At 37.3% G+C, this 10697-nt stretch overlaps 1 protein-coding gene across 1 annotated transcript in view; it reads left to right on the forward strand.

The window, feature by feature from the left end:
• The window catches only part of SCN1A (sodium voltage-gated channel alpha subunit 1), a 96224-nt gene extending 85777 nt beyond the window's left edge, over positions 1-10447 (forward strand). The window contains exons 24-26 of the mRNA XM_022569939.3: positions 3089-3193; positions 4788-5058; positions 7206-10447. Coding sequence (XP_022425647.1) covers positions 3089-3193; positions 4788-5058; positions 7206-8383 — 1554 coding nt within the window. The 3' untranslated portion in view covers positions 8384-10447. The remainder of the gene's footprint in view (positions 1-3088; positions 3194-4787; positions 5059-7205) is intronic.
• Positions 10448-10697: the final 250 nt, after the last annotated feature.

A 10697-nucleotide genomic window follows, 5' to 3' on the forward strand; every position in this document is an offset into this window, starting at 1 on the left:
GAAAAAATACTCAGGTACCACGTTTTCTCTTTTGAAAAAGAATAATTAAAAAAAGAACTAGAAGAGAACCCAGGCATACACCTGTTTCCCAGAGTCAACCTGTTGTTTTACCTTTACAACTTACCTCCTTGAAATATATTTTCCAGCAAAAACGTTTAAAATCTTTGCAGTAAATTAGGCATGAGAGGTAAGCTTCTTCTAGTGTTTCTTTTCACATTTTTTAATTCTTTTTTGGTTTGTTTTATGTATTCCCACTTCATTCTCCCTGATGTTAATTACAAACTATCAGTTCCAGACTTGAATTGAACAGTTCTTTATTAATTATTATCACTTATGAAGCCCATTTTATCATCCCAGTTATATATGCATATTATCAAAAACACAGAAAGTGAAGAAATATTTCATTACTCAGGAGTAACCACTATTCACATTTTATGTTTTTCTGTTCAGACTTTTTCTACACGTATCCTTGTTATTGAAATTATTTGGTCTATAATTATAAATTTTTTTGAGTTAACATAAGTATTTTCCCATTTTGTTAAGTCTTCATATACATATTATCATAATTTTCTTAACCATTTTCCAATAGATGGATGATTTAGGTTGTTTCTAATCTTTAATAATTTAAATAGTGCCTGGTCAAAAGTCTTTGTGCCAAAAAAATTTGAGCCTTTAATGATTTCTTTAAGATAAATTCCAAGAGTAAAGTGTTTTGCTTTCCCCAGGTAACATGCCCACTCATACTCCCAATAAGTGGTGCTGGGAAAACTGGACAGGTACATGTAAAAGTATGAAATTAGAATCCTCCCTAACACCATACACAAAAATAAACTCAAAATGGATTAAAGACCTAAATGTAAGGCCAGAAACTGTCAGACTCTTAGAGGAAAACATAGGCAGAACACTACGACAGAAATCACAGCAAGATCCTTTTTGACCCACCTCCTAGAGAAATGGAAATAAAACCAAAAATAAACAAATGGGACCTAATGAAACTTAAAAACTTTTGCACAGCAAAGGAAACCATAAACAAGACCAAAAGACAACCCTCAGAATGGGAGAAAATATTTGCAAATGAAGCAACTGACAAAGGATTAATCTCCAAAATTTACAAACAGCTCATGCAGCTCAATATCAAAAAAACAAACAACCCAATCCAAAAATGGACAGAAGACCTAAATAGACATTTCTCCAAAGAAGATATGCAGATTGCCAACGAGAACATGAAAGAATGCTCAACATCATTAATCATTAGAGAAATGCAAATCCAAACTACAATGAGATATCATCTCACACCGGTCAGAATGGCCATCATCAAAAAATCTAGAAACAATAAATGCTAGAGAGGGTGTGGAGAAAAGGGAACACTCTTGCAGTGTTGGTGGGAATGTAAATTGATGCAGCCACTATGGAGAACAGTATGGAGGTTCCTTAAAAAACTAAAAATAGAACTACCATACGACCCAGCAATCCCACTACTGGGCATATACCCTGAGAAAACCATAATTCCAAAAGAGTCACATATCACAATGTTCATTGCAGCTCTATTTACAATAGCCAGGACATGGAAGCAACCTAAGTGTCTATCATCGGATGAATGGATAAAGAAGATGTGGCACATATATACAATGGAATATTACTCAGCCATAAAAAGAAACGAAATTGAGTTATTTATAGTGAGGTGGGTGGACCTAGAGTCTGTTGTACAGAGTGAAGTAAGTCAGAAAGAGAAAAACAAATACAGTATGCTAACACATATATATGGAATCTAAGAAAAAAAAAGGGTCATGAAGAACCTAGGGGTAAGACGGGAATAAAGACACACACCTACTAGAGAATGGACTTGAGGATATGGGGAGGGGCAAGGGTAATCTGTGACAAAGTGAGAGAGTGGCATGGACATATGTACACTACCCAACGTAAAATAGATAGCTAGTGGGAAGCAGCCGCATAGCACAGGGAGATCAGCTCGGTGCTTTGTGACCACCTAGAGGGGTGGGATAGGGAGGGTGGGAGGGAGACGCAAGAGGGAAGAGATATGGGAACATATGTATATGTATAACTGATTCACTTTGTTATAAAGCAGAAATTAACACACCATTGTAAAGCAATTATACTCCAATATAGATGTTAAAAAAAAAGAAAAAGCGTATAGATGTGCTCAGGTCACTGCTGTTTCACTGGCATCAAACATTCTCTCTGTTTTTTGGTACTTGATATTTGAAAAATGAAAATTGTATTTAATTTTCATGTCTTTTATGACTAGTAGGTTTGAATATGTTTTTGAGGCCTTTATTTTTGCCATTTATTTTTCTTCCTTTGTGTACTGATCCTTCATCTCACTTGCTCGGTCTGTTTTCTTATTATATGAGTGCTTTCATTGGATGAGACTCTCCCTTATGGATCATTTCTGTCCCTTAGCCCCCTTTATTATTACTGATATTACTCTGTTGTCATTATCAAGCTATTTCGTTTCACTTATTAGCCTGAGGTCTAATCCTCTGTACCTACTGGCCTATCATATCACATACCTGCCATACGTATGACCTCTGACTTTTCCCCTAAGTCATCTACTGACTTGGCCAGTTTCCTTTCCATCCTTTTGCTCCAATTCTTGGCAGAGTGAAAGTGGCTTTTTATGAGTAACTCTAAACCATCATGCAATATACCTACGCTAACTCTTTGCTACATATGAATAAGAAAATCATTGTCTTTACCTTCTGAAAGGCAGTGTGTGTAGTGAAAGGAACCATGTATTTAGTGTCTCAGTGAATCAAATTGTACTACTTCCTGAGTTTATGGTCTTGGGTAAAATACTTAACCTCTCAGATTCTGGGAATTTTTCCTCCATAAAATAATAGTGAAAACAATAAAGTCAATTTTGGATGATTGTGGGAAATAAATAAGATTATAGTATCTAAAAATTAGTTTTAATTTTTCAAATTTAAAATCCCAGGCATAATTATGCTAATTGGTTGAATTTTGCATTTCCTTTTTTAATTGTCCCTTTCCTATTTTAAGTTTAATATTAAAAAACTATGTACAAAGGGACACAGTTTTAACCAGTTTTGATTTTTCTTTTCTATACTTTGGAGGTCAAGACATCTTTATGACAGAAGAACAGAAGAAATACTATAATGCAATGAAAAAATTAGGATCAAAAAAGCCTCAAAAGCCTATACCTCGACCAGGGGTAAGAAATATCAAATGATATGGGGGGAAAAAAATATAAAAACAAAACTAGCATGGGTTTTCTCACAGAAGAGATAGTAGCTAACGTTTCCAGCAGCAAAGATTTCTCCCACTTTTAGAGCATCATTAATTCATATCTTTTATGGTAATGGTAAAAATTATTTTTTAAAGAGAGAGACCAAAAGGAAAAAGAAGAAACAGAAAATGCACCCTTATCTTCAAGCCATTTAGAATTACACAACTAGAATCCAAACAAAATGGAAAAGGAAAAAAACAAAATGGCCAAGGACACATAGGCAGTGTGATATGCACAAGGAATTTGATCATATAACTCAAGAATAATTGCCAAGTAATGTTAGAGAGAAGAGTAATCTTGGATGGAGTTTAAAAACATGCAGTTTTCTGATAGATTAACAAGTTGATGAATTGTTGAGTGAAAGAACACCTTACTTCCATTTATTTTTCATTAGAGGTACCAGTTGTTTTGGAGAAGGAAAGACTGCTAGTATCTAATATTCATATATAAGGCTATAAAGTTAGAAATTACTAATGTCTACAGAAGTCAGAGTCAATAAGTACAATTCATGATGATAAATAACCAAATGTCATGTTTCCATGATGAACCAATGAGACGACTGCCGTGAAATGGAGGAGCCTTATCCCACATTGTACTGATTTTTATGATGATGATCTATGAGGTTAAAACAACTCCTGGGGTGCTTTAGGGAATAAAATGCTAGTGAACATTCATATTCATATTGTGCTAGCCAACACTTGCCTTCTTGAGAATGATGAAAAACATATACTGTCCTCTGTTAAGCCTTAACACTGGAAGTAAAAATGAGTCAGCTATGTGTAGTAAAAATGTAAGATAGACGATGTCCTCAAAGTTCCTCAGTGGCCTAGGGAAATGGGCCAGACAATGGCCTGTAGTGAATGACAGTGGCAGAACCAGGGAGCAGAACCATAGATCAGTGACAAGGGACATGCATTTGTGACATCAAAGCATAAGGAATTTCATTCTGGCCTGATTATCCCTGTGTAGACTCAGCATTCTGTGTGTGACAATGTCAGCAAAGACTGGTTGGTGGAAGAGCATCAGTATTGCCACACATGGATTTTAAATGCATAATGTTATAGGTGTGTCATGAAAATGACAAGTTCCCTCTAACAATTCTTTGAGAATAAGGCAAGTGGAATGTTATTAGGTACTATATTTTGAAACTGCTTCATGGTCCAACTGATCATGGGAAATTCTGCTATAACAAAATTAAGCAGGTTTCCTAACTTCTCATAATTTTAATACATCAATATGCATTTTGTGCCTCTCAGAGAAGCGTATAGTATGCAGTGTTTCTTATCAGAAATCCCCTTTTGACAAGGGATTGTTATTCTGTGGAATACATTTTGGTAAATAGCAATTTAGGTAACTAAATTAAAGAACAATGTGCTATAAACCATCTTTTACAAAATTCAGGGCCAGTGTTTCCTAGGTATAATACTAGACAGTCAGTTAGTACAGAAAATACTTATGTAGAAGCTAATGTGTACAGGAAAACACCTCTGTTGCTAAAAGCATTTCTGATTCTCTACAGAACAAATTTCAAGGAATGGTCTTTGACTTCGTAACCAGACAAGTTTTTGACATAAGCATCATGATTCTCATCTGTCTCAACATGGTCACGATGATGGTGGAAACTGACGATCAGAGTGAATATGTGACTAACATTTTGTCACGTATCAACCTGGTGTTCATTGTGCTGTTCACTGGAGAATGTGTGCTGAAGCTCATCTCCCTCCGCCATTATTATTTTACCATAGGCTGGAATATTTTTGATTTTGTGGTTGTCATTCTCTCCATTGTAGGTAAGAATTATTTCAGGTCTCTTAAGTTCAGCTCAATAAGAGTAAAAGTTAGACTAATCAAGTTTAAATTAGAGGTTATCTGACCACTCAGAGAAAACCACTGCGAAAATTTTGATGTATTTCATACTGGTGTGTTTCTCTTTCTTACAAAATGAGGCTCCTGCTATGCATAGAGTATTGTATCCTATTCTGTGCATTTTAGACTAGGTATATTATTTGTCAATATACCAGAGTCTCATTCATTTGAACTAGAAATGTGCTGTTAACTAAGATTGAAATGTTTTTGACTTGTTGAGATTGAATAGTCTATACAATATCTAAATAGCTCTGTTGAAGAGAGGACTAGAAATTTAGTCTGGTACTCAGGAGAGACAGTGCATCAAAGACATAGACACAGAGTCATTAGCATGTATACAGGAGTGGCAGCTGGTGGCAAATAAGGAAGAGCATAGAGTGAAAAGAGAATAAAGCTAAGAACAAAATGTCAGCAATTGCAGATGGTAAGTTCTTTAATGCAGGGTATGGGATATTTTGTAGATTACCTTGAAATTTATAGTAATGACGCACAAAAGAAGTGATGTGGCATGGAACATCATTTCATCAGTCATACACTTCAAAGCCTGGAATGTTAAACAGATCACGTGACCCATAGCTCATCTCATTCAAGATACAACTCTAGCTCCAGTGAAGTGAAGAAGTCTGCCTGTGGGCCTGAAGTATTCATTCTTTCCTAAACCAGATAATAATATGATTGGGTCAATATTTTACCATCCAATAGGGGGTGCCTCTGTTAGGCAGATTTTTATGCCATTCCCCCCTCTGAAGAAGTTGATTTTCTATCCAACTCATATGTTGTATGTAGCCTTTGATTCCCACAGTAATCTGTGGTGTAATTAATTGTGGATAGGGTACTTAGTTGTATTCACCTCTCTTTCTCTCTCTCTTTCTCTCTGTCACACACACACACACACACACACACACACACACACACGCTTACTTACTCTTTACAGAGTGAGGCAGTGTAACTCAAAGGTACTTAATTTCTTGAGATCCTTTTCAGCTCAATCACTATTTCATTATTTTAAAGGCAAATGGAGAAAGAAGCTTTAAGGAAGAGAGCTGAGAGACCAGTGTCAGACACAGGAAACCAGAAAGAGCATCAGCTTAAACCCTTTTAGAAATGCGCCAGACCATATATATATACATATATATGTATTATATATATATGTGTATATATATGAATATTATAGTAGAAGCTTAGGGAAGCATCAAATTCATGGAGAGATGAAAACAGCATTAAAAACTGCAGATACTTTTAGATGGGGAAGGACTGAATAGAGGGTATATATGATTTGGCATTTTCAGAAAAAATCATTGAATTTTTATACACGTGTACGTATACTGTTGGCTACTGCTCTTAAGATGGACTTAAGAATTTTTAATTTGTTTTTTTAGATTCAGTCTTGGGATTTTGTATAAGCTAAAACTAGTCTATAGATATCCCTCAAAGACAAAAGGTACTATAAAATCCTTAATGAATTGAATATTGTCATAGTCACCTTGGACTGCCATAATAATTACCACAGACTGGGTGGCTTAAACAAGAGAAACTTATTTTCTCAGAGTTCTGGAGGCCAGAATTCCAAGTCAAGGTGCCAACATGATGGGTTTCTGGTGAGAGCTCTCTTCTAGGTTGGTAGATGGCTGTCTTCTCACTGTGTCCTCGGGTGGCAGGGAGAAAGAGAGAGCAAGCTCTCTATTGTCTTTTCTCATAAGGGCACTAATCCTATCATGAAGGCTCCAACCTCATGACCTCATCTAAATTTAATTATCTCCCAAAGGCCCTATCTCCAAATACCACCACCTTGGGGAGTTAGGGCTGTAATGTATGAATTTGGTGGTAGGGTGGGTGGGGGGCGGGGGTGGAGAGAATTTAGTCCACAGCAAATACTGAGTTGAATTTCATGCTGAATGCCGAAATTAAGGTTTATCTATAATATATGTACGTATTGTCTGTATATAACATTGAAGATTAAGTAACTGAATTTCAGTACTCTGAACTTTACCTGGGAGCCTTAACAGAAATTTAAGTATTATTTTAATGGATAACTTCTTCACTGGTTGATACTCTGATCTTTTATCCATAGGTATGTTCCTGGCTGAGCTGATAGAGAAATATTTTGTGTCCCCTACCCTGTTCCGAGTGATCCGTCTTGCCAGGATTGGCCGAATCCTGCGTCTGATCAAAGGGGCCAAGGGGATCCGCACGCTGCTCTTTGCTTTGATGATGTCCCTTCCTGCGTTGTTTAACATCGGCCTCCTGCTCTTCCTGGTCATGTTCATCTACGCCATCTTTGGGATGTCCAACTTCGCCTATGTTAAGAGGGAGGTTGGAATTGATGACATGTTCAACTTTGAGACCTTTGGCAACAGCATGATCTGCCTGTTCCAGATTACCACCTCTGCTGGCTGGGATGGATTGCTAGCACCTATTCTCAACAGTAAACCACCCGATTGTGACCCTAATAAAGTTAACCCTGGCAGCTCAGTTAAGGGAGACTGTGGGAACCCATCTGTGGGGATCTTCTTTTTTGTCAGTTACATCATCATATCATTTCTGGTCGTGGTGAACATGTACATCGCTGTCATCTTGGAGAACTTCAGTGTTGCTACTGAAGAAAGTGCAGAGCCCCTGAGCGAGGATGACTTTGAGATGTTCTATGAGGTTTGGGAGAAGTTTGATCCCAATGCCACCCAGTTCATGGAATTTGAAAAACTCTCTCAGTTTGCAGCTGCTCTTGAACCTCCACTCAATTTGCCACAACCGAACAAAGTCCAGCTCATTGCCATGGATCTGCCCATGGTCAGTGGGGACCGGATCCACTGTCTTGACATCTTATTTGCTTTTACAAAGCGGGTTCTGGGGGAGAGTGGAGAGATGGATGCTCTCCGAATACAGATGGAAGAGCGATTCATGGCTTCCAACCCATCAAAGGTCTCCTATCAGCCAATAACTACGACTTTAAGACGAAAACAAGAGGAGGTGTCTGCTGTTATTATTCAGCGTGCATACAGGCGCCACCTTTTAAAGCGAACTGTAAAGCAAGCTTCGTTTACATATAACAAAAATAAAATCAAAGGTGGGGCTAATCTTCTTATAAAAGAAGACATGGTAATTGACAGAATAAATGAAAACTCAATTACAGAAAAGACTGATCTGACCATGTCCACAGCAGCTTGTCCACCCTCCTACGATCGGGTAACAAAGCCAATCGTGGAAAAACACGAGCAAGAAGGCAAAGATGAGAAAGCCAAAGGGAAATAAACAAAAACAAATCAAAATCACTGGGTGACAAATTGTTTACAGCCTGCGAAGGTGATGTGTTCTGGTCAGCAGGACTCCTTTAGGAGGTCAATGCCAAACTGACTGTTTTTACACAAATCTACTTAAGGTCAGTGCCTACAATCAGACAGTGACCCCTTGTCGGAAAACTGTGACTCTGAAAAGGGAAGATGACCTCGACAGGAGGTCACTGTTCTCACTACCAGCTGACACTGCTGAAGACAAGAGACAAAATGGCTACTCGGACTGTAGGGACCAGTTCAAAGGGGCGCAAACCTACAATTCGGGGGTTGTTTAACATGACACACTTTAGTGCGGTAATTGTATCCACTCTTTGCATTTCGACTGCCACATTTGTCACATTTTTACAAAACCTGTTAGTGGATTCATCTTTTTTTTAGTCCATATGTTGTTTATTACATGTGACTATTTTTGTAAACGGGGTTTCCGTTGGGAAATAGACTAAAGGACCTCTCCAACAGGTATGCCACCAGGGGTTATGGTAATTGCATGGCCTCCCATCTGCACAGAGATGTGGTTTGCATGAGGGCACGCTACACTCAGAGATCATGCATGAAAAAAGTCACGAGGAAAACAATGAGTTCTTAAATTCCATCCATGTTTCTGGGAGGCGTAATTAGGTGAAAATTGGAGGTGCTTTGCTGGCCTTGTCAAATCCAGCCCCTAGACCAACTATATCATTTTGGGGGGGATAGCCCATGAAATCTAAGCAGGTGAAAACTTCACTCAAATGTCCGGAGTCATAAGTGTTACGTTTCTGTTTCTTGTATTTAAAAACCTGAATAAGTATTGCTTCCCCCCTAAAGACGGAATTGACAAAAAGAACGCTTTATAAATTTCTGCTTAATCCTGCACTTTGTTTAGCCATCTTCAGCGCAGCAAGGTTGACAATGTATATGTTAATGAAATGCTATTTATTATGTAAATAGTCATTTTACCCGGTGGTGCACGTTTGAGCAAAGAAATAATGACCTAAGCACAGTATTTATTGCATCAAATATGTACCACAAGAAATGTAGAGTGCAAGCTTTACACAGGTAACATAATGTATTCTGTACCATTATAGATAGCTTGGATGCTATGAATGCATGTTTCTAATTACCATGCTGCTGTATCTGGTTTCTCGCACTGCTCAGAATCTCATTTATGAGAAAGCATATGTCACTGGTAAAGTCAAAGAAATTGCTCAACAGATCTCATTTCTTAAAGTCATTAAGCAATAGTTTGCAGCACTTTAACAGCTTTTTGGTTATTTTTAAATTTTAAGTGGATCCCATATGTTGTATAGCCTGACTGTACAGACATGTTTTAAAAAAAAAGCACTGCTTAACCTGTTAAAATGTGTTTAGAGTTTTATAAGCAAATATAAGTACTGTAAAAAGTCATTTTATTTTATTTTTCAGCATTATGTAAATATGAAGAGGAAATTATCTTAAGGTTGATATCACAATCACTTTCTTACTTTCTGTCCACCGTACTTTTTCAGGGAAGAAATTTGCTAAATAAGAAATGAAAACAAGACGGGGTAGTTGTAGATTTCTGCTTTTTTATTACATTTGCTACTTTTAGATTATTTCATAATTTTAAAGGGCAAAAATAGGTTCACAACTCACATCCAAATTATGCTTTGCAATTGGAAAAAGGTATAAATTTTTATTTACATTTTTGGTAGTTCCTACACTAACTGATTGAAGATAGTGCTTATTTTTCATTTTTGTCCTTTTTTTCTAACTTCTGTTTATGTTTTCATTTCTTTGGAGTCATGCCGCTCTAGATTGCTCTAAATATAATGCGGGTTTCACAACTTTTTTTTTTTCCTGGAAGAACAGAGAGTAGTGAACTTACGTAGTCAGTTATATCAGGACATTTTGTGTTTCTTACAGAAGCAAACTATAGGCACTTTTTCTTAAAACTACTTAAACTGTATTCGTGAACTGCATGCTGGAAAATGCTACTATTACCCTAAGTGATGCTAACCAACATTAAAAATGTGCAAAACTAATAAAGATTACATTTTTTATTTCATTGTTTGCCCAGTTACTTTTAGTTAACGGTGTTGTGTAACAAGATGAAGATGTTTTTATTGTACAAATTGGGGGAGAAGGGGAGCTAAACACACACACACACACAGGTATACCCGGGCTGACAGCAAGAAAACCTGGGGTAGGAATGGGGCTGGGGGAAGTGACGTACCAGGGGCTACAAGCAGTAGGATGTGGTCTCTGTTAGGAGAAAGGACTGAAGCTAGAGCATAAGCTGGTGGCTCCAGAAGGAA

This window comes from Delphinapterus leucas, chromosome 8, assembly GCF_059928025.1.
Source record: "Delphinapterus leucas isolate spDelLeu-1000000601 "Yukka" chromosome 8, BTC_Dleu_Yukka2, whole genome shotgun sequence".
In the NCBI taxonomy this organism is placed as follows: domain Eukaryota; kingdom Metazoa; phylum Chordata; class Mammalia; order Artiodactyla; family Monodontidae; genus Delphinapterus; species Delphinapterus leucas.